Here is a 23645-nt window from a genome sequence, read left to right as displayed (position 1 = left end):
CCTGCCACACCCAACATGGCCGCGACAGCGGCACGGCCACGCTCAAGATGGCGGACACCGGCACATCCCGCGTCTATCGCCACACCCAACATGGCGGACGCGCGCCAGGATGCCACCCCGCCACACCCAAGATGGCGGCCAGCCCCACCCCTCCCCCCAAGAACGACCGGGACTGCCCTTACCAAGAGTGCACTTTTTTATTCCTTTTTTTTTTTTTTTTTAACTTTTTCTCTCAGTTTTGGGGTGGGGGAGGGGCTGAACTTCTTATTTATAATTTCAGGGGCTCCCCCCTTTCACCATCCCCGCCCCCCCCAGCCCCCAACACGGGGGGAGGGGGTGAGGGGGGAGGAGGGAACCCCCACCCTCCAACAGAGCAAAAACCCCCCCAAACCGGGACCGGAGAAAAAAAAACAACCCCGAAAAAAACAAAACAAACCAAAAAAAGCCAACGGAACCAAAAAATATATATATATTTATAGAGCCCCTGCGGGGGGGTCGGGGCGGCCCCCCTAGGCCAGCCCGAAGCCCTCGGAGCACTCCTGGATGGCCAGCAGCAGCATGTGCCGCAGCTTCTCGTAGCTCTCGTAGGCCGGCAGGTCCAGCTGGTTGAAGCTGGGGACGCACCCGCGTCACTCGCGTGGCACCGGCCCCCCGTGCCCCCCGTGCCCCCCGCGGCCGTGCCCCCCCGTTCCTGCCCCCCTCTCCCGTCCCCGTCTCTCATCCCTGTGTCCCCGTGCCACCCCCGAGTGCTGCTCCGTGGCTCCGTCCCCGTGTCCTCACCTGACCCCAGTGACTCGTCCCCACCTCACCCGTGTGTCCCCGTTCCCATCTCCGCGTCCTCCCGGTGCCACCTCCTGCTGTCCCCTCCCACCCCTTTCTGTACCCCTGTGCCAGGTGGGGGCAGAGGGCGGCGGAGGCCGAGTGTCCCCTGATGTCCCCTGGGTCTCCCCCATATCCTTGTGTCCCTCCACGTCCCCCTGTCCCCTCACCAGGAGAGTGCCAGGGGCAGGTGGTCGGTGTCCCCCCCGTGTCCCTGTGTCACCCCATGTCCCTGTGTCCCTCCATGTCCCCACGTCCCCTCCATGTCCCCATGTCCCCCCATGTTCCTGTGTCCCCCCCATGTCCCTCTGTCCCTCCTGGGTCCCCCCCTGTGTCCCCTCACCAGGTGTGTGCTGAGGGCAGCCGGTCCGTGGACCGGTCGTCGCGGTGGATCTGGAATTTCTGGATGCCGTTCATGCCCTCGAGGGCGGCGAATCCCTGCAGGGGCACCTTGGACGTGCCCGTCACGAACTGCAGGAACTTGGCGCGGTCGGCCTGGTCGAAGGAGCGCAGGGCGCGCCAGAACCACTGGATCTGGGGGGGGAGGGACGGCTCAGCCCCCGGGATCCCCCAGAACAGCCCCGGGATCCCCTGGAAAAACCCTGAGATGCCCTGGAATGCCCCCAGAATCCCCTGGAACACCCATGGAATCCCCTGGAAACCCCTCGGGATCCCCCAGAACACCCTTGGAATCCCCCTGGAATGCCCCCGGAATCCCCCTGGAATGCCCCCAGAATCCCCTGGAACACCCACGGAATCCCCTGGAACACCCCTTGGGATCCCCCAGAACGCCCTTGGGATCCCTTGGAATGCCCCTGGAATCTCCCCGGAATCCCCCTGGAATCCCCTGGAATGCCCCCGGAATCACTGTAATCCCCTGGAATGCCCCTGGGATCCCCCAGAATCCCCTGGAATCACCCAGAATCCCCCTGGAATGCCCTCAGGATCCCCAGGAATCCCCCCGGAATCCCCTGGAACACCCTTGGGATCCCCTGGAATGCCCCTGGAATGTCCCCGGAATCCCCCTGGAATCCCCTGGAATGCCACCAGAATCCCCTGGAACACCCTTGGGATCCCCCAGAACACCCTTGGGATCCCCTGGAATGCCACCAGAATCGCTGTAATCCCCCTGGAATGCCCCCAGAATCCCCTGGAATGCCCCCGAATCCCCCTGGAATCCTCTGGAACGCCCCAGAATCCCCCTGGAATGCCCCCAGAATCCCCTGGAACATTCTTGGGATCCCCTAGAATGCCCCAGGAATTGCTGTAATCCCCCTGGAATGCCCCCAGGATCCCTGGGAATCCCCTGGAATGCCCCCAGAATCCCCTGGAACACCCCTTGGGATCCCCTGGAATCCCCCTGGGATGCCCCAGAACATCCTTGGGATCCCTTATCCCCCTGGAATGCCCCCAGGAATCCCCTGGAATGCCCCCAGGATTGTTGCAATCCCCCAGGAATCCCCCTGGAATGCCCCCAGGATCCCCTGGAATCCCCCTGGAATCCCCCTAGGATTGCTGTAATCCCCCTGGAATGCTCCCAGGATCCCCTGGAATCCCCCTGGAATCCCCCAGAATCCCCTGGAACACCCTTGGGATCCCCTGGAATGCCCCCAGGATCCCCTGGAATCCCCCGTAATCCCCTGGAATTCCCCAGAATCCCCCTGGAATCCCCCAGAATCCCCTGGAACACCCTTAGGATCTCCTGGAATGCCCCCAGGATCCCCTGGAATGCCCCAGAACCTCCAGGATCCCCTGGAATGCCCCCCCGGAACCCCCCTGGAACCCCGCGGGAGCCGGCCCCACCTGGATGGAGTTGCCCTGGTACTTGTGGTACTCGGTGTTGGCCTTGAGGTCGTCGATGTCGATGGTGGGCAGCCCCGAGATGAGCAGCTCCAGCTCCTGCTCCGTGAAGATGGAGATGAGGCGCTTGGGGATGATCTCGTAAAAGCCTTCCAGGAACGCCGCCAGCTGCTTCCGGATGGCGCCTGCGGGATTTGGGGGGGTCAGGAAGGTCCTGGAAGCCCCTCGGAGCCTCCCCCGAGCCCCCCCGGCCCCGGCGCTCACCGGTCATGCGCATCTGGCACACGAGGTGCACGTACTCCTTCTTGTTCTCCTCCGTCACCAGCACGTTGGCCCCGTTGGGCTTCAGGTCCCGCACCTCGCACACCCCAAATTCCTGCACCTGGGAGGGGCACAGGGGGTCAGCAGGGCATGGGGGGACACCCCCAGACCTCAAACACCCCGAATTTCTGATCCTGGGGGGGGCACAGGGGGTCAGCAGGGCATGGGGGGATGTCCCTGAACCTTTTCAAACACCCTGAATTCCTGCACCTGGGGGGGCACAGGGGGTCAGCAGGGCATGGGGACACAAAGGGGACATTCCTGAACCTCAAACACCCCAAATTCCTGATCCTGGGGGGCACAGGGGGATGTCCCTGAACCTCAAATACCCCAAATTCCTGATCCTGGGGGGCACAAGGGGATGTCCCTGAACCTCAAACACCCCAAATTCCTGCCCCTGGGGTGTCACCGGGTCACAGAACAGGTCCCCAGGACAAGAGGGTGTCACCCCTGGGGTGTGAGCAGTGAGGGGACACCCCAGGGACAGAAGGGACACCCCCAAACCAGGGGGACACCTCAGGAGGGGAGAGGCCCCTCCCTGGGACCCTCCTGGGCAGCAATGGGGGCCCCCGGTGTTGGTTTCTGGGGGGTCCCCCATGCCCTGGGGGGGTTCGGGGGGGGTCCCCACCTCGGTGCTGAAGGTGAGGTCGTAGCCCAGCGTGGAGACGTCGTTCTCCAGCAGGTACACGAGGCCCTGGTAGAAGTGATAGTCCTCGCTCTCCATGTCCGTGTACCTGGGGGGCAGCGGGGGCAGCGCCCCAAAAACGGGGTGAGACCCCCCAGGGAGCACCAAAAATGGGGTGAGACCCTCGGGGAGCCCCAAAACCGGGGTGAGACCCCCCGGGGAGCCCCAAAAATGGGGTGAGACCCCCCCGGGGAGCACCAAAAATGGGGTGAGACCCCCCCGGGGAGCACCAAAAACGGGGTGAGACCCCCCAGGAGCACCAAAAATGGGGTGAGACCCTGCCAGGGAGCCCCAAAAATGGGGTGAGACCCTGCCAGGGAGCTCCAGCCCCCCGGATGCTCCCCAGTTGCCCCCTTACCGGACGGACTTGCCCAGGATGTGTTTGTAGAAGGAGCGGGTGGAGCAGCACTGCAGCACCCCACACCCCTCTGAGGGGACCCAGCACCCCATAAACGGCTCCAGCACCCCATAAACGGCTCCAGCACCCCATAAGTGACTCCAAACCTCCTGAAGGGGCTCCAGCACCCCTCGGAAGAGGGTCCAGCATCCCACAACCGGCTCCAGCACCCCATAAATGGCTCCAGCAGCCCATAAGTGACTCCAAACCTCTTCAAGGGGCTCCAGCACCCCTCGGAAGAGGACCCAGCACCCCATAACTGGCTCCAGCACCCCACAAACACAATCCTACACCCCTTTGAAGAGGTCCAGCACCCCATAACTGGCTCCAGTGCCCCACAAACTCAGCCCCACACCCCTGCGAGGGCATCCAGCACCCCATAAATGGCTCCAAAACTCTTCAAGGGGCTCCAGCACCCCTCTAAGAGGCTCCAGCACCCCATAACCGCCTCCTGCACCCCACAAACACAATCCCACACCCCTCTGAGCCCCTCCAGCCCCCCGAACGCTCCCCAGTTGCCCCCTTACCGCACGGACTTGCCCAGGATGTGTTTGTAGAAGGAGCGGGTGGAGCAGCACTGCAGCACCCCACACCCCTCTGAGGGGACCCAGCACCCCACAACCGGCTCCAGCACCCCATAAATGGCTCCAGCACCCCATAAGTGACTCCAAACCTCTTCAAGGGGCTCCAGCACCCCTCGGAAGAGGACTCAGCACCCCATAACTGGCTCCAGCACCCCAGAAACTCAGCCCCACACCCCTGCGAGGGCATCCAGCACCCCATAAATGGCTCCAAAACTCTTCAAGGGGCTCCAGCACCCCATAACCGCCTCCTGCACCCCACAAACTCAGCCCCACACCCCTTCGAGCCCCCCGGACGCTCCCCAGTTGCCCCCTTACCGCACGGACTTGCCCAGGATGTGTTTGTAGAAGGAGCGGGTGAAGTAGCACTCCAGCAGGCGGTTGTCGTACACGGCCTTGGCCACGATCCTGCCCACGAACTTGAAGTAGCTCAGGTGGTTGGGGTTGCAGTGCGACGAGGGGTTGATGGTGTAGGTGACGCGGTCGCCGGGCGAGGTGCGGAACAGGGCGTACATGGGGTTGAACATCTCGCGGGAGATGATCATGTACCACTCGCGCAGCAGCCCGCCCGCGTCCTGCCCCTCCTCGCCCTCGAACACGATGTACCTGCGGGGCACGGCCGTCGGCGCGGGGCCGGGGGTGCCAGCCGGGGCGTTTGGGGGGTGGTTGTGGGGTTGGAGGGGTGTTTTGGGGAGGTTTGGGGGGGTTTTGGGGAGGTTTGGGGGCAGATTTGGGGGGTTTAGGGGGTTGTTGTGGGGTTGGAGAGGTGTTTTGGGGAGGTTTGGGGGGGTTTTGGGGAGGTTTGGGCGCAGATTTGGGGGGTTTAGGGGGTTGTTGTGGGGTTGGAGAGGTGTTTTGGGGAGGTTTGGGGGGGTTTTGGGGGTTTAGGGAGTGTTTGTGGGGAGGCTTGGGGGCAGATTTGGGGGGTTTAGGGGATGGTTGAGGGGTTGGAGAGGTGTTTTGGGGAGGTTTGGGGGGGTTTTGGGGAGGTTTGGGGGCAGATTTGGGGGGTTTAGGGGATGGTTGAGGGGTTGGAGAGGTGTTTTGGGGAGGTTTGGGGGGGTTTTGGGGGTTTAGGGAGTGTTTGTGGGGAGGCTTGGGGGCAGATTTGGGGGGTTTAGGGGGTTGTTGTGGGGTTGGAGGGGTGTTTTGGGGGTTTAGGGGGTGTTTTAGGGAGGTTTGGGCGCAGATTTGGGGGGTTTAGGGGATGGTTGTGGGGTTGGAGGGGTGTTTTGGGGAGGTTTGGGGGCAGATTTGGGGGGTTTAGGGGATGGTTGTGGGGTTGGAGAGGTGTTTTGGGGAGGTTTGGGGGGGTTTTGGGGGTTTAGGGAGTGTTTGTGGGGAGGCTTGGGGGCAGATTTGGGGGGTTTAGGGGATGGTTGTGGGGTTGGAGAGGTGTTTTGGGGAGGTTTGGGGGGGTTTTGGGGGTTTAGGGAGTGTTTGTGGGGAGGCTTGGGGGCAGATTTGGGGGGTTTAGGGGATGGTTGTGGGGCTGGAGGAGTGTTTTGGGGGGGTTATGGGGGTTTAGAGGGTGGTTGTGGGGCTGGAGGGGTTTTTTGGGGAGAGATTTGGGTGGTTTAGGGAGTGGTTGTGGGGCTGGAAGGGTGTTTTGGGGGGATTGTGGGGGTTTAGGGGGTTGTTGTGGGGTTGGAGGGGTGTTTTGGGGAGGTTTGGGGGGATTTTGGGGGTTTAGGGGGTGTTTTGGGGAGGTTTGGGCGCAGATTTGGGGGGTTTAGGGGATGGTTGTGGGGTTGGAGGGGTGTTTTGGGGAGGTTTGGGGGGGTTTTGGGGAGGTTTGGGGGCAGATTTGGGGGGTTTAGGGGGTTGTTGTGGGGTTGGAGAGGTGTTTTGGGGAGGTTTGGGGGGGTTTTGGGGAGGTTTGGGGGCAGATTTGGGGGGTTTAGGGGGTTGTTGTGGGGTTGGAGAGGTGTTTTGGGGGGGTTATGGGGGTTTAGGGGATGGTTGTGGGGCTGGAGGGGTGTTTTGGAGGGGTTATGGGGGCAGATTTGGGGGATTTAGGGGATGGTTGTGGGGCTGGAGGGGTGTTTTGGGGGGGTTATGGGGGTTTAGAGGGTGGTTGTGGGGCTGGAGGGGTTTTTTGGGGAGAGATTTGGGTGGTTTAGGGAGTGGTTGTGGGGCTGGGTGTTTTGGGGGGATTGTGGGGGTTTAGGGGGTTGTTGTGGGTTTGGAGGGGTGTTTTGGGGAGGTTTGGGGGGGTTTTGGGGGTTTAGGGGGTGTTTGTGGGGAGGTTTGTGGGCAGATTTGGGGGGTTTAGGGGGTGGTTGTGGGGTTGGAGGGGTGTTTGGGGGGGTTTTGGGGGTGGTTGTGGGGTTGGAGGGGTGTTTGGGGGGGTTTTGGGGGTGGTTGTGGGGCTGGAGGGGTGTTTGGGGGCGGTTATGGGGCTGGAGGAGTATTTTGGGGTGCCTGGGGGGTATTTTGGGTGTCCTAGGGTTGTTCTAGGGAGTCCCTGGAGATTTCTGGATGTTCCGGAGGGTGTTTGGGGTCTCCTAGGGGTATTCTGGGGTGCCCAGGGGGTATTTTGGGTGTCCCAGGGGTATTTTGGGAATGTTTTGGGCATCCCTGGAGGTTTGGGATGTTCCAGGGGCTATTTTGGGGTGCCCAGGTGTATTTTGGGCTGCCCTGTGGGGATGTTTTGGGCATCCCTGGAGGTCTGGGATGTCCCTGGCTGTATTTTGGGGTGCCCTGTGGGGATGTTTTGGGCATCCGAGGGGTATTTTGGGGTGTCCCTGGGGGTTTTGGGTGTCTTGGGGGATGTTTGGAGTATCCTGGGGGGTATTTTGGGTGTCCCTGGGTGTATTTTGGGCTGCCCTGTGGGGATGTTTTGGGCATCCCTGGAGATCTGGGATGTCCCTGGCTCTATTTTGGGCTGCCCTAGGAGGGCATTTTGGGTGTCCCAGGGGTATTTTGGGGATATTTTGGGCATCCCTGGAGGTCTGGGATGTCCCTGGCTCTATTTTGGGCTGCCCTAGGAGGGCATTTTGGGTGTCCCAGGGGTATTTTGGGGATGTTTTGGGCATCCCTGGAGATCTGGGATGTCCCTGGCTCTATTTTGGGGTGCTCTAGGAGGGTATTTTGGGCTCTTTTAGGGTGTCCCCAGGGGTCTCACAGGCGATTCTTCATCTCCTCGGGGGACTTGCGGTGCAGCTCCCGGTACGAGTCCTCGAAGACGTGGTCGCGCCGGACGTGCACGGCCATGTCCTCCTTGCGCAGCCCCTCGTCCAGGCGCTCCAGCTCCTGCCTGAAGTACCTGGGCAGAGGGAGAAAAGTGGGGTCAGCGGCTGTGGGACCCTCTGAGAGCACCCCAAAAACGCCCACCCCAAACGCCAGCCCACGCACTTGCGCTTGACGTCGAAGTCCAGCACGCGGATGTAGTCGACGAGCACGGCGAAGGGGCCGTCGGCCAGGTGGGTGGTGGACTGGCGCAGGATCTGGTTCAGCACCGTCCTGTGAGTCTCTGAGGAGGGGGGGAAAAGGGGTTTTGGGGGTGTCCCGAAATAATAGAGGGGTTCCCCCCCCTGAAATGCCCTCCAGGAAGGGAGATTTGTCCCCCCCCCCCCCGAGGGTCTTTGGGAGCTCCGTCCTCGGCTTGTGCTGAGCCCCAAGTCTTGAGGAGGCCGGAAATCCCCAAATTGCCCCTCCTCAAAGTCCTGGGGCTCCCCCAAAACCCTGAGGAGCCCAAAAGTCCCCCAAAATCCCCCTCCCTTTGGGGCTCCCCCAAAACCCTGAGGAGCCCAGAAATCCCCCAAAATTGCCCCTCCTCGAAGTCCTGGGGCTCCCCAAAACCCTGAAGGAGCCCAAAACTCCCCCTCCCCTTGGGGCTCCCCCAAAACCCTGAGGAGCCCAGAAAACCCCAAAATCCCCCTCCCTTTGGGGCTCCCCCAAAACCTGAGGAGCCCAGAAATCCCCAAACTGCCCCTCCTCAAAGCCCTGGGGCTCCCCCAAAACCCTTCCCAAGCCCTGCAGAGCCCCCGCCCCCCCCCAATGCCCCGGAGCCCCCTCGGATCCTCTTCCAAAGCCCCAGCCTCGTCCCTAAATTCCCCGTTTCCCCCCCAAATCTGATCCCAAAGCCTCAGGCTCCCCTTGAACACCCCCAAACCCTCCCCCCGCAGCCCCAGAATCCCCCTGACTTCCCCCCAGTTCCCATCCCACATCCCAGGCTCCCCCCAAACCCCTTCCCAGCGTCCCCAAACCCCCTCTGAAATCCCCCCGAACCCCCTCCCAACTCTCCCCCAGACCCCAAATCCCTTTCTCACACCCCGAGCCCCCCAAACCCCCTCCCCACTTCCCCCCCACTCTCCCAATCCCCTTCCCCACGCCCTAAGCTCCCCCAAACCCCCTCCCAGTGCCCCCAAACCCCCTCCCCACAGCCCTAAACCCCCTCCCAGTGCCCCCAAACCCCCTCCCCACACTCCCAATTCCCCTCCCTGCTCTCCCAAACCCCCTCCCCACACCTAAACTCCCCCAACCCCTTCCCAGTGCCCCCAAACCCCTTCCCTGTTCTCCCAAATCCCCCTCCCCACACCCTAACTTACCCCAAGCCCCCTCCCAAATCCCCCAAACCCCCTCCCCACTCTTCCAAATCTACTTCCCCACGCCCTAAGCTCCCCCAAACCCCCTCCCAGTGCCCCCAAACCCCCTCCCCACAGCCCTAAACCCCCTCCCTGTTCTCCCAAACCCCCTCCCCACGCCCTAAACTCCCCCAAACCCCCTCCCAGTGCCCCCAAACCCCCTCCCAGTGCCCCCAAACCCCTTCCCAGTGCCCCCAAACCCCGTCCCCGCTCACCGGCGAAGCGCAGGAATTTCTGGGTGTCCGGGGGCAGGCTGGCCGAGATGTGCATGGCCGAGGGCTCCCGGGAGAAGAAGGGGTCGAGGGCGGAGGGGGTGGCGGGGGTGAGGGGCGCGGGCGACAGCGGCGGCGGCTCGTCCTTGATGTGTGCCAGCTGGCTCTCCCGCGTGTCCCGCACCGGCGGGCGGCTCTCGCGCTCCGTGGCGTGAACCAGGAAAAACGCCTCGACCGCCGGCTGCAGCACTGCGGGACACGGGGTCAGCGGGGCGGCAGTGGGGAGGGGGACAGCACGGGGTCAGCGGGGTGGGAGTGGGGTCAGTGGGGTGGGAGTGGGGCAGCACGGGGTCAGCGGGGCGGGAGTGGGGTCAGTGGGACAGGAGTGGGGCAGCACGGGGTCAGTGGGGTGGGAGTGGGGCAGCACGGGGTCAGTGGGGTGGGAGTGGGGCAGTACGGGGTCAGCGGGGCGGGAGTGGGGCAGCACGGGGTCAGTGGGGTGGGAGTGGGGTGGGAGGACAGCACGGGGTCAGTGGGGTGGGAATGGGGTCAGTGGGACAGGAGTGGGGCAGCACAGGGTCGGCTGTGGGGTCCCTCTATAGGTTCCAGCCCCCCCCCATGTGGATTTAGGGTCCCTCTATAGGTTCCACTCCCCCCATGTGGATTTAGGGTCCCTCTATAGGTTCCAGCCCCCCCCATGTGCATTTAGGGTCCCTCTATAGGTTCCAGCCCCCCCCATGTGGATTTAGGGTCCCTCTATAGGTTCCAGCCCCCCCTATGTGCATTTAGGGTCCCTCTATAAGTTCCAGCTCCCCCCATGTGCATTTAGGGTCCCTCTATAGGTTCCAGCCCCCCCCATGTGCATTTAGGGTCCCTCTATAGGTTCCAGCCCCCCCCATGTGCATTTAGGGTCCCTCTATAGGTTCCAGCCCCCCCCATGTGCATTTAGGGTCCCTCTATAGGTTCCAGCCCCCCCCATGTGCATTTAGGGTCCCTCCATAGGTTCCAGCCCCCCCCATGTAGATTTAGGGTCCCTCTATAGGTTCCAGCCCCCCCCATGTGCATTTAGGGTCCCTCTATAAGTTCCAGCCCCCCCCATGTGCATTTAGGGTCCCTCTATAGGTTCCACTCCCCCCATGTGCATTTAGGGTCCCTCTATAGGTTCCACTCCCCCCATGTGCATTTAGGGTCCCTCTATAGGTTCCAGCCCCCCCCATGTGCATTTAGGGTCCCTCTATAGGTTCCAGCCCCCCCCATGTGCATTTAGGGTCCCTCTATAGGTTCCAGCCCCCCCCATGTGCATTTAGGGTCCCTCTATAGGTTCCAGCCCCCCCCATGTGCATTTAGGGTCCCTCCATAGGTTCCAGCCCCCCCCATGTAGATTTAGGGTCCCTCTATAGGTTCCAGCCCCCCCCATGTGCATTTAGGGTCCCTCCATAGGTTCCACTCCCCCCATGTGCATTTAGGGTCCCTCTATAGGTTCCACTCCCCCCATGTAGATTTAGGGTCCCTCTATAGGTTCCAGCCCCCCCCATGTGCATTTAGGGTCCCTCTATAAGTTCCAGCCCCCCCCATGTGCATTTAGGGTCCCCCCTGTGGTTTTGGGGTCCCGGCTCGCCCCGGGCTGACCCACCGAGCACGGCGTGCTGGTCGTGCGACTCCTCGAGCTCCTTGAGGCACTCGCCCAGCATGTCCCACAGCTCGTCCAGGCTCAGCTGCTCGCTCAGCAGCGGCAGCTCCGGGGGCCGCTCGTCCCCGTCCCGCTCCCGCTCCCCGCCCTGCGCCGCCTCCGGGCCTGGGGGGGGGGGACACGCTCAGGACCCCCCTGAGCCCACCCAGCCCCTCCCATACCAGTAGCACCCGCTGAGGGTGATACTGGGATGGCCCCACACCGGCCTGGGGGAGTGGGGATGGCTCCAGGGGTGGGACTGGAGGTCACTGGGTGGTACTGGGGGGTGACTGGGCTGTACTGGGCCGCACTGGGAGATGATTGGGTGGCACTGGGCCATGCTGGGCCGCACTGGGAGGTGACTGGATGGCACTGGGGGGTGACTAGGTGGCACTGGGAGTGACTGGGTGGCACTGGGAGTGACTGGGTGGCACTGGGAGGTGACTGGGTCATACTGGGTGGGTGATCAGGCGGCACTGGAGGGTGACTGGGCTGTACTGGGAGGTGACTGGGCAGCACTGGGGGGTGACTGGGTGGCACTGGGAGGTGACTGGGCGGCACTGGGGGTGACTGGGCGGCACTGGGGGTTGACTGGGCGGCACTGGGGGTGACTGGGCGGCACTGGGGGTGACTGGGCCATACTGGGGGATGACCAGGCGACATTGGGCTGTACTGGGGGTGACCAGGCAGCACTGGGCCGTACTGGAGGGTGACTGGGCCGTACTGGGGGCTGACTGGGTGGCACTGGGCCATATTGGGGGGTGACTGGGCTGTACTGGGGGCTGACTGGGCAGTACTGGGCCATACTGGGGGGTGACTGGGTTGTACTGGGGGCTGACTGGGCGGTACTGGGCCATACTGGGGGGTGACTGGGCTGTACTGGGGGCTGATTGGGTGGCACTGGGCAGTACTGGGGGGTGACTAGGCTGTACTGGGGGCTGACCGGGTGGCACTGGGCCATACTGGGGGGTGACTGGGCTGTACTGGGGGCTGATTGGGTGGCACTGGGCAGTACTGGGGGGTGACTGGGCTGTACTGGGGCTGACTGGGCGGTACTGGGCCATACTGGGGGCTGACTGGGCCGTACTGGGGGCTGACTGGGTGGCACTGGGCTGTACTGGGGGCTGACCGGGTGGCACTGGGCTGTACTGGGGGCTGACTGGGTGGTACTGGGCCATACTGGGGGGTGACTGGGCTGTACTGGGGGCTGACTGGGCTGTATTGGGGGCTGACCGGGCGGCACTGGGCCGTACTGGGGGGTGACCGGGCTGTACTGGGGGCTGACTGGGCGGCACTGGGCCATACTGGGGGCTGACTGGGCCGTACTGGGCCGCACTGGGGGGGTTCTCACCCACGTCCTGCGGGGCGGGCGAGGGCTGGTCCACGTCCATGGGCGACTCCTCGCGCCGGGGGGCGGCGTCCGCGGGCCCGGCCTCCGACTGGGGGGGACGGGGCGGCTTTAGGGGGCCGGGACCCCCCCAGGGGATCCCCCAGACCCTCCCGAGGCCCCCCTGGCCGGGCTGAGAGCCGGGGGGACCCCGAAACTGGGGGGGGAGGGGGCTGGGAGCCGCGGGGGGATGGGGGAGAAGCAGGAGGGGGATGGGGATAGGGAGGAAGAGGAGGAGGGAGGGGGGAGGATGAGGATGAGGATGGGGATGAGAGAGGGTGGAGGAGGAGGATGAGGATGATGAAGAGGAAGGTGAGGATGATGATGGGGATGAGCAGGACAGGGAGGGAGGAAGGCTGGGGGGAGCAGGAGGAGGATGAGGAGGAGGGTGGGAGGAAGAGGATGAGGAGGAGGGAACACAAGGAGGGGCTGGGAGGATGAGGAGGGGTGGAGGAAGGGGCAGGATGAGGATGAGGGGCCTGAGGATGAGGATGGTGGGGATGCCGAGGAGGGAGCAGGACAAGGAGGGGATGGGAGGATGAGAAGGATGAGGAGGGGGCAGGAGCACGAGGAAGGGGAGGGGTGGAGGAAGGGGCAGGATGAGGATGAGGGGCCTGAGGAGGGGGCAGGAGGGGGATGAGGAGGGACAGGAGCAGGGGGAAGAGGAAGAGCAGTGGGGGAGGAAGGGGCAGGACAAGGATGAGGAGCAGGGGATGGGAGGGGGATGAGGATGAGGAGGGACAGGAGCAGGAGGAAGAGGAAGAGCAGTGGGGGAGGAAGGGGCAGGACGAGGATGAGGGGCCTGATGAGGGGGCAGGAGGGGGATGAGGATGATGAAGAGGGACAGGAGAAAGGGGAAGAGCAGGGGTGGAGGAAGGGGCAGGACGAGGATGAAGAGCAGGGCACGGGACGGGGCTGAGGATGAGGATGATGAGGAGGGACAGGAGCAGGAGAAAGGGGAAGAGCAGGGGTGGAGGAAGGGGCAGGACGAGGATGAGGAGCAGCGCACGGGACGGGGCTGAGGAAGGGAGCAGGAAGATGAGGATGCTGAGGAAGGTCAGGAGCAGCAGCAAGAGCAGCAGGAGGAGGAGGAGGAGGAGGAGGAGCGGGGTGGAGGAAGGCGGCCGTGCTAACCGTGTCTCCCTGCTGCCGCCTCCGGGCCCTCTGGCCCTCACGTACCATTTGTATGATGGCGTCGGCCTCGGCCTCCAGCTGCCGGACGGCGGCCTGGATGCTGCCGGCCGCCCCCAGCCCCGCGGCGCCTGCGGGCACAGCGCGGTCAGGCGGGCACGCAGCGGGCAGCGGTCAAGCGGGTGGGGGGGTGGGGTGGCCGGGACGGCCCTTACCCAGCCGGCCGGGCTGCTTGGCCTTGCGGTGCGCCCGGCGCGTGTCGTCGCGCAGCTGGATGATGACCTGCAGCACGCGCAGGAAGAAGCGCTGCGTGGACGTCTTGGAGGTCAGCACGGACATGGAGGGCAGCTGCAGCTCCCGGCCGCCCAGCGCCCGCTTCTGCGACGCCACGATGACCACGCTCTCGGCCGTGTCGAAGCTGCGGGGGATGGGGGGGACAGCGGTCAGCGAGGGGGGATGGGGGGACAGTGGTCAGCGAGGGGGGGAAGGAGTGGGGAGTGGTCAGCAGGGGGGGGAAAAGGGGGATGGGCAGTGGTCAGTAGGGGGGAATGGGGGGAATGGGCAGTGGTCAGCAGGGGGAACAATGGGGGATGGGCAGTGGTCAGCAGGGGGGGATGGGCAGTGGTCAGTGGGGGGAACAACGGGGGATGGGCAGTGGTCAGTGGTGGGGGGACAAGGGGGATGGGCAGTGGTGCTCAGGACAGGGGACAGGAGGGCTCAGTGGTGCCCAGAAGGGGTCAGCAGTGCCCAGGACAGGGCCAGGAGGGGTCAGTGGTGCCCAGGAGGGGTCAGTGGTGCCCAGCACAGGGGACAGGAGGGTCAGTGGTGCCCAGCACAGGGGACAGGAGGGGTCAGTGGTGCCCAGCACAGAGGACAGGAGGGTCAGTGGTGCCCGGCAGGGGTCAGTGGTGCCCAGCAGGGGTCAGTGGTGCCCAGCACAGGGGACAGGAGGGGTCAGTGGTGCCCGGCAGGGGTCAGCGGTGCCCGGCAGGGGTCAGTGGTGCCCGGCAGGGGTCAGCGGTGCCCGGCCACTCACCGGCTCTGCATTTTGCCCTTGAGTTTGGCGCTCGGGGGCTGCTCCTCGGGGAGCCCCTCGGGGGAGGGGGCCTCGAGCTGTGCCCGGCGCTGCTGCTCCAGGTTGTACTCGCGGAGCTCGGCCAGCAGCGTCCCTGGGGGGGGCAGGGGGGTCAGCGACCCCCCACTGACCGCAGGGCACCCCCGGCTGGTCCACCTGGGACCCCCCCTCACCCATCGGGTGGCACAGGGACCCCCCAGGACCCCCCCTCACCCATCAGGGCCCCCCCAGGAACCCCCCCCACCCATCCGGACCCCCCCCACCTCAGGATCCCCCCTCACCCATCAGGGACCCCCCAGGACCCCCCCTCACCCATTCAGACTCCCCCCCACCTGAGGACCCCCCCTCACCCATCCCGACCCCCCCAGGACCCCCCCTCACTGATCTGGTGGCACAGGGCCCCCCCAGGATCCCCCCATATCCAGCCGGACCCCCCCACCCCAGGATCCCCCTCACCCATCAGGACCCCCCCCCCCAGATCAGGACCCCCTGGGACCCCCCTCACCCATCCAGAGCCCCCCACCCCAGCACCCCCCTCACTGATCAGGATCCCTCCAGGACCCCCCCAGCATCCCCCCTCACCCATCAGGACCCCCCCCAGGACTCCCCCCATAGCCATCAGGACCCCCCCCAGGACCCCCCCTCACTGATCAGACCCCCCAGGACCCCCCCCAGGACCCCCCCTCACCGATCTGGCGGCACAGGGCCCCCCCCAGGACCCCCCCTCACCGATCTGGCGGCACAGGGCCCCCCCCAGCTGCCGGGCCCCGCTGAGCAGCAGCCGCAGCACCGTGTCCCGCGTCCCCGCGTCGCCCCGCGACAGCTGCAGCAGCACGTTGGCCGCGTCCTCCAGCCCCTCCTCCGAGCACGAGTGCGACGTCAGCACCTGGGGGGGCACGGGGGCGGTGGGGACACCTGGGGACATTCTGGGGACATCCTTGGGGTACCTGGGGATACCTGGGGATACCTGGGGACACCTGGGGACATCCTGGGGATACCTGGGGACATCTGGGGATACCTGGGGACATCCTGGGGACATTCTGGGGACATCCTGGGGACATTCTGGGAGTACCTGGGGACATCCTGGGTGTACCTGGGGATACCTGGGGACATTCTGGGGACATCCTGGGGACATCCTGGGGACATTCTGGGGACATCCTGGGGACATCCTGGGGACACCTGGGGACATCCTGGGGGACACCTGGGGATATCCTGGGGATATCCTGGGGATACCTGGGGACATCCTGGGGACTCCTGGGGATACCTGGGGGTACCTGGGGATGCTGTGGGGACACCTGGGGACATCTGGGGACAGCCTGGGGATACCTGGGAACATCCTGGGGATACCTGGGGACACCTGGGGGCACCTGGGGGACACGTGGGGACATCCTGGGGATACCTGGGAACATCCTGGGGACACCTGAGGATAGCTGGGGACATCTGGGGGCACCTGGGGACATCCTGGGGACATCCTGGGGACACCTGGGGGCACCTGGGAATACCTGGGAATACCTGGGGGCACCTGGGGACATCCTAGGGACACCTGGGGACATCCTGGGGACATCCTGGGGACATCCTGGGGACACCTGGGGACACCTGGGGATACCTGGGGACATCCTGGGGACATCCTGGGGACACCTGGGGACACCTGGGGATATCCTGGGGACATCCTGGGGACTCCTGGGGGTACCTGGGGATACCTGGGGGTACCTGGGGATGCTGTGGGGACACCTGGGGACATCTGGGGACAGCCTGGGGATACCTGGGGACACCTGGGGATACCTGGGGACACCTGGGGGACACATGGGGACATCCTGGGGATACCTGGGAACATCCTGGGAACACCTGAGGACACCTGGGGATAGCTGGGGACATCTGGGGGCACCTGGGGACATCCTGGGGGCATCCTGGGGATACCTGGGAATACCTGGGGGCACCTGGGGACACCTGGGGACATCCTGGGGACATCCTGGGGGTACCTGGGGATACCTGGGGACCCCCCCCCGCCCGGCCCCGGCCCCGCCGGTACCTCCACGGAGAGCTGGAGCTGGCTCTCGGTCAGGCCCGTGGCCGCCAGCCGCGAGTCGGGGCTGCCCTCGGGGACCTTGGCCGGTGACTTGGAGCTCTTGCCAGGGGCTGGGGACAGCGGGGACACGGCGGCGCTGGGGTGGTGGCAGTGCCCGGGGGGTGCCACCGAGGCCACGGCGCCCCCGGCTGCTCCCTGTGCCCGTCGTCGTGTGCCCTGCCTGCGTCCCTGTCCCTGTGTCCCCATCTCTGTCCCCATGTCTCCAACCCCACATCCCACCCCTGTCCCTCCATCCCTCCCTGTCCCCCCGTCCCCTCTGTCCCTTCCCGTCCCCATCCCTCCCTGTCCCCCTGTCCCTCTATCCTTCCCTGTCCCTCCCTGTCTCTCCAACCCCTCTGCCCCTCCCCATCTCCTCTGTCCCCCCCATCCCTCTGTCCCTTCACCCGTCCCCTCTGTCCTCCCTGTTGCCTCTGTCTATCCCCATCTCTCTGTCCCTCGTCCTCTCTGTCCCCCTGTCCTCCCTGTCCCTCCCATCCCCTCTGTCCCTCCCTATCCCCCAGTCCCTCTGTCCCTCCCAGTCCCTCTGTCCCTCCATCCCCTCTGTCCCCCCCATCCCCACACTCACCCGCGGTTCCTCCTCCTCCTCCCGTGGCCGCGCTGCCGCCGCCGCCGCCGTTCCCTCCCTGTCCCGGGGGGCTCCCGGGCGCTGCCGTCCCCGTCCCCGTCCCCGTTCCGGCCCCCGCAGCGGGCGGGGCGGGCGCGGGGGGGGCGGAGGCTCCGTTCTGGGGCGCTGCCCCCCCCTCGCCGGCCTTGCCCCCCTCGGGGAGGGCGATGGAGATGAGGGACAGGAGGCGCAGCAGCTTCTCGGTGAGGAGGGGGCTGCGGCGGATGACGCCGTGCGACAGCATGTTCATCAGCTGCCCCAGCGGCGACGCCTCCAGGCCCCCCCCGGCCGCCTCGGGCTCGGGGCCCCCCCCGCCGCCCCCCGCCCGCGCCGAGCCCTTGCCCTTGCGGCTCACGTTCATGTTGTCCAGCTTGACCAGCAGGTCCCAGAAATCGGTGGACAGGCTGCCCGACTGGGGGGGTTGGGCAGGGGAAGGGGCGCCCGAAGGGGGGGGAGGGGGAGGGGGAGCCGGTGGGGTTTGGGGGGGTGGGGGAGGGCAAGGGCTGCCCCCGGATTTGGGGGGGCCGCGGTCGCGCTCCGGGTCGGTCGCGGGGTCTCGGCCTCGCTGTTGGGTGAAGTGGCTGGGGAAGACCTGGGGGAAAAGGGGGCAATTGGGGCAGGGGGCGTCAGTGACCCCAAAATCACCCCCAGAGTCCCCTTCCCACCCCCCCTCCCCCACTGGGGAGGTCTCAGTCACCCCCCCAGGCCCCACACAGATTTTGGGGATTCCCCCCCCCCCCCTCACACCCCAAGTGATGCTGCTGGGACCCTGAGAATGGGGAGGGGTCCCCGGTTGTGCCCCCTCCCCCCACAAAGCACCCCCAGGTGTGGGGGTCCCCCAGCCCCCCCATGGAATGTTCCAGTGACCCCCAGAGGCCCCAGCTCCACCAAGGAACCCCAAACTTAACCCTTAACCTGCCCTGGTGCACCCCAAAACGTCCCAGTGGCCCCCAAAACCCTCAAAGAACCTCCCAGGAACCCCATAATGCATCCCAGTGCCCCCCAGTTCCCCCAAAGAGCCCCGAACCAGTCCCCAAGGTGCTTCAATGCCTCCCAAACCCCCCCAGTTTCCCCCAAACCACCCCTCAGTGTGCCAGGTGCCCCCCAAAACCCTCAAGGAACCTCCCAGGAACCCAAGAGTGCTCTCCAGTGTTTCCCAGCTCTCCCAAAGCACCCCAAACTCCCCCAAACCGCACTCCAGTGCCTCCCAACCCCTCCCAGTTCCCCCAAAGACCCCCAAACCCCCCCATAACACACTCCAGTGCTTCCCAGTTCCCCCCAAACCCCCCCATAACGCACTCCAGTGCTTCCCAGTTCCCCCCAAACCCCACAAAAATGCACTCTAGTGCCTCCCAAACCCCCCCAGCTCCCACAAAGACCCCCCAAAACACACTCCAGCACCTCCTAAATCCCCCCAGTTCCCCCCAAACCCCCCCAAAACGCACTCCAGTGCCTCCCAAATCCCCCCAGTTCCCCCCAAACCCCCCCAAAAACACACTCCAGTGCCTCCCAAACCCCCCCAGTTCCCCCCAAACCCCCCCAACGCACTCCAGCGCCTCCCAACCCCCCCAAAAAAGGCACTCCAGCGCCTCCCAACCCCCCCCAGCTTCCCCAAAGACCCCCAACCCCCCCCAAAAAGGCACTCCAGCGCCTCCCAAACCCCCCCAGCTCCCCCCAAAGACACCCCCCCCCCCCCCCAACCTTGGCCAGCTGGATGAGCGTGTCCAGGACGTGCCGGCACACCACGGGAGCGGCCTGGGGGTGGATGTGGACGGCGGAGCCGGCGGCCGCCCCGTGCTTCTCGGTGTGCTTGCGGCCGGGCACGCGCTGGATCTGGAAGATGTTGGTGCGGCAGCCCAGGGCGGCGTCCATGGACACGGAGAGCCAGGACAGCTGCCCCGAGCTCCTGGACTCCACGCGGTGCAGCAGGTCCAGCCCGCGCGGCTCCGCGGCCGAGCCGGGCCCGGCGCGAGCTCCCCCCCGGCCGCTCCTCGGCCGCTCCTCGGCGCCCGGGCCGGGGGTCCCGCGGGGGGTCTCGAGGCAGAGCTCGCTCTCGCTGCTGCGCTGCAGGATGGACAGCAGGCTCCGCACCACCCAGCCCCGCGTGGGCGCGTGGTAGCACAGGTTGCGCAGGACGCGGTGCAGCCGGCTCGTGTTCAGCTTGGGCTCGTCCACGAAGAGCAGCACCAGCAGGCACGACAGCGCCTCGTGGTCCAGCAGCAGCCGCCCGCGCAGCCGCAGCAGGCTGTCCACGCTGCTGCCCGCAGGCCTGGGGGGAGAGCTCGGGCTGAGCCCAAAGGGAGCAGAAACTGACCCCAAACTGAGCAGAAACTGACCCCAAACCAAACCCAAACTGAGCAGAAACCAAACCCAAACTGACCCCAAACTGCCCTGTCCACGCTGCTGCCCGCTGGCCTGGGGGGAGAGCTCAGGCTGAGCCCAAAGGGAGCAGAAACTGACCCCAAACGGAGCAGAAACTGACCCCAAACTGAGCAGAAACTGACCCCAAACCAAACCCAAACTGAGCAGAAACCAAACCCAAACTGACCCCAAACTGCCCTGTCCACGCTGCTGCCCGCCGGCCTGGGGGGAGAGCTCGGGCTGAGCCCAAACTGAGCAGAAACCAAACCCAAACTGAGCAGAAACTGACCCCAAACTGCCCTGTTGACACTACTGCCCGCTGGCCTGGGGGGAGAGCTCAGACTGACCCCAAACTGAGCAGAAACTGACCCCAAATTGAGCAGAAACCAAACCCAAACTGAGCAGAAACTGACCCCAAACCAACCCCAAACTGCCCTGTCCACGCTGCTGCCCGCAGGCCTGGGGGGACAGCTTGGACTGACCCCAAACCAACCCCAAACTGACCCCCAAACTAACCACAAACTGAACACAAACCAACCCCAAACCAAACCCAAACTGCCCAGAAACCAACCCCAAACTGCCCTGTCCACGCTGCTGCCCGCAGGCCTGGGGGGACAGCTTGGACTGACCCCAAATTGAGCAGAAACTGACCCCACGCCAACACCAAACTAACCCCAAACCAACCCCAAACTGCCCTGTCCACGCTGCTGCCCGCTGGCCTGGGGGGACAGCTTGGACTGACCCCAAACTGGCCCCAAACCAACCCCAAACTGACCAGAAACTGAGCACAAACCAACCCCAAACCAACACCAAACCAACCCCAAACTGACCAGAAACCAACCCCAAACTGCCCTGTCCATGCTGCTGCCTGCTGGCCTGGGGGGACAGCTTGGACTGACCCCAAATTGAGCAGAAACCAAACCCAAACTGACCCCAAACTGAGCAGAAACCAACCCCAAACTGACCCTAAACCAGTCCCAAACTGGCCACAAACTGACCATAAACTGACCCCAAACCAGCTCCAGCCTGACCCTGAACTGCCCTGTCCGTGCTGCTGCCCACCGGCCTGAGGGGCAGGATTATATCCCAAAGTGACCCCAAAGTGACCCCAAACAGACACAGATACCCCCCTACACCCTCAGACCCACAGTGACCCCCACCCCACACAGCTGTGACCCCCACCCCACTGACCCACAGTGACCCCCCCACCCCACTGACCCACAGTGACCCCCCCACCCCACTGACCCGCAGTGACCCCATCCCTGCCCCACTGACCCACAGTGACCCCAACCCTGCCCCACTGACCCCCAGCCCCACTGACCCACAGTGACCCCCCCACCCCACTGACCCACAGTGACCCCCACCCCACTGACCCGCAGTGACCCCATCCCTGCCCCACTGACCCACAGTGACCCCCAGCCCCACTGACCCACAGTGACCCCCCTGCCCCACTTACCCGTAGTGACCCCAGCCCTGCCCCACTGACCTGCAGTGACCCCCACCCCACTGACCCACAGTGACCCCCCACCCCACACAGCTGTGACCCCCATCCCCACTGACCCGCAGTGACCCCCCCCACCCCACACAGCTGTGACTCCCACCCCACTGACCCGCAGTGACCCCATCCCTGCCTCACTGACCCATAGTGACCCCATCCCTGCCCCACTGACCCGCAGTGACCCCCAGCCCCACTGACCCACAGTGACCCCAGCTCTGCCCCACTGACCCGCAGTGACCCCCAGCCCACTGGCCCGCAGTGACCCCATCCCTGCCCCACTGACCCGCAGTGACCCCATCCCTGCCCCACTGACCCCCTGACCCCACTAACCTGCAGTGACCCCCCCAGCCCCACTGACCCGCAGTGACCCCCCCAGCCCCACTGACCCGCAGTGACCCCCTGACCCACCTAACCTGCAGTGACCCCCCCTGCCCTGCTGACCTGCAGTGACCCCCACCCTATACAGCTGTGACCCCCAGCCCCACTGACCCGCAGTGACCCCCCCACCCCACTGACCCCCCCAGCCCCGCTGACCCGCAGTGACCCCCTGCCCCACTGACCCCCCCAGCCCCGCTGACCCACAGTGACCCCATCCCTGCCCCGCTGACCTGCTGTGGGTGCCGGTGCCCCCCATGTGGAAGGTGCCCCCCCTCTGCACTGCCAGCCGCGTGTACTGAACGCCCCGGTTCCCGCTGAGCCGGCTCGTGAACGCTGCGGGGACAAGGACGTGTCACAGCAGGGACAGCGGGGACGTGTCACACACCGGGGATGTGTCACACACCAGGGATGTGTCACACACCGGGGACACTGGGGATGTGTCACAGCAGGGACAGCGGGGACGTGTCACACACCGGGGATGTGTCACACACCGGGGACACTGGGGATGTGTCACACACTGGGGACAGCGGGGACGTGTCACACACCAGGGATGTGTCACACATTGGGGACGTGTCACACACCGGGGACACCAGGGATATGTCACACACTGGGATGTGTCACACACTGGGGACACCAGGGATGTGTCACACACCAGGGATGTGTCACACATTGGGGACGTGTCACACACTGGGGACAGCGGGGACGTGTCACACACCAGGGATGTGTCATGCATTGGGGACACTGGGGACCTGTCACACACCAGGACATGTCACACACTGGGGGACAGCACCAGGGAAGGTGCCACGTGTCAGGGGCATGTCACACGATGGGGACGGGGGGGCTGAGGGAATGGGGGGCAGAGGGAAGCAGGGGGGCCACGGAGGGAACTGGGGGGACCATGGAGGGAACTGGGGGGGCCGCAGAGGGAACTGGGGGGGACATGGAGGGAACTGGGGGCGCCACGGAGGGAACCAGGGGGCCGGCAGGGCAGGGCAGGGCAGGGCGGGGCGGGGCGGGGCGGGGCGGGGCGGGGCAGGGCGGGGCAGGGCAGGGCGGGGCAGGGCAGGGCGGGGCAGGGCGGGGCAGGGCGGGGCAGGGCAAGGCGGGGGAAGGCGGGGGAAGGCGGGGTGGGGCAGGGCAGGGAAAGGCGGGGTGGGGCGGGGCAGGGCAGGGCAGGGCCGCGCTCACCGGGGCTGCGCAGGATGGCCGAGAGCGCCGAGGTGCTGGAGTGGCCAAAGAGGCGCTCGTGCATCAGCTGCCGCTGCCGCGCCTCCTGCTCACGCCGCAGCGCCTGCGCCTCGGCCGCGATGTCCGGCGGCATCACGGCCAGCACCGAGTCCTCCATGTCCTCCAGCACCGAGCGCCGCAGCTCGGACGGCAGCGTCTGGATGAACGTCACCGGGTCCATGGGCGCGTCCGAGCCCGTGGCCTGCGCCAGCTCCCGCCGCTGCTGCTCTGCCCGCTGCTGCGCCAGCACCTGCGGGGGGACAGCGCTGGGACACGGCCGCGCCACACCCGGGGGAGGCCACGCCCCCAGGGACACGCCCCCAACTGGACACACCCCAAGGTGGACACACCCTGAAGATGCCACACCCCCAAAGCAATCACACCCCAAAAGGCCACGTCCCCACGTGGACACACCCCAAGAGGCCACATCCCCATAGGGACACACCCCAGAGAGGCCACACCCCCATGGGGACACACCCCAAAGAGGCCACACCCCCAAAGGCCACACCCCCACATGGACACGCCCCAAGAGGCCACACCCCCAAAGAGATCACATCCCAAAAGGCCACGCCCCCACAGCACCACACCCATACATGGACACGCCCCACGCAGGCCACGCCCCCATATGGACATGCCCTGAAGAGGCCACACCCCAAAGCAATCACATCCAAAAAGGCCACGCCCCCACCCAGACCACACCCACCCCTAGCCCCACCCACCCTTAGCCCCACCCAGACCACACCCACCCTTAGCCCCACCCCTGCCCCACCCAGGACCACACCCACCCTTAGCCCCACCCAGACCACACCCACCACAGAGCCCCAC

General features: G+C 65.4%; 1 protein-coding gene across 1 annotated transcript in view; it reads right to left on the bottom strand.

Annotated features, from left to right (window-relative positions):
• Positions 1-444: 444 nt before the first annotated feature.
• The window catches only part of HUWE1 (HECT, UBA and WWE domain containing E3 ubiquitin protein ligase 1), a 91422-nt gene continuing 68221 nt past the window's right edge, over positions 445-23645 (bottom strand). Inside the window, exons 63-82 of the mRNA XM_082300275.1 lie at positions 22782-23070; positions 21824-21926; positions 19058-19625; positions 17318-17948; positions 16696-16802; positions 15396-15552; positions 14628-14760; positions 13807-14009; positions 13640-13722; positions 12425-12512; positions 11038-11199; positions 9408-9653; positions 7961-8078; positions 7731-7871; positions 4922-5209; positions 3569-3674; positions 2884-3001; positions 2623-2804; positions 1163-1353; positions 445-612 (exon numbers count right to left, since the gene is read on the bottom strand). Of these exons, the coding sequence (XP_082156401.1) occupies positions 510-612; positions 1163-1353; positions 2623-2804; positions 2884-3001; positions 3569-3674; positions 4922-5209; positions 7731-7871; positions 7961-8078; positions 9408-9653; positions 11038-11199; positions 12425-12512; positions 13640-13722; positions 13807-14009; positions 14628-14760; positions 15396-15552; positions 16696-16802; positions 17318-17948; positions 19058-19625; positions 21824-21926; positions 22782-23070 (4017 nt within the window). The 3' untranslated portion in view covers positions 445-509. The remainder of the gene's footprint in view (positions 613-1162; positions 1354-2622; positions 2805-2883; positions 3002-3568; positions 3675-4921; positions 5210-7730; positions 7872-7960; positions 8079-9407; positions 9654-11037; positions 11200-12424; positions 12513-13639; positions 13723-13806; positions 14010-14627; positions 14761-15395; positions 15553-16695; positions 16803-17317; positions 17949-19057; positions 19626-21823; positions 21927-22781; positions 23071-23645) is intronic.

Source organism: Coloeus monedula, assembly GCF_965178545.1.
Source record: "Coloeus monedula genome assembly, chromosome: 39".
Classification (NCBI taxonomy): Eukaryota; Metazoa; Chordata; class Aves; order Passeriformes; family Corvidae; genus Coloeus; species Coloeus monedula.
This window is presented reverse-complemented; position numbering and strand designations above follow the sequence as displayed.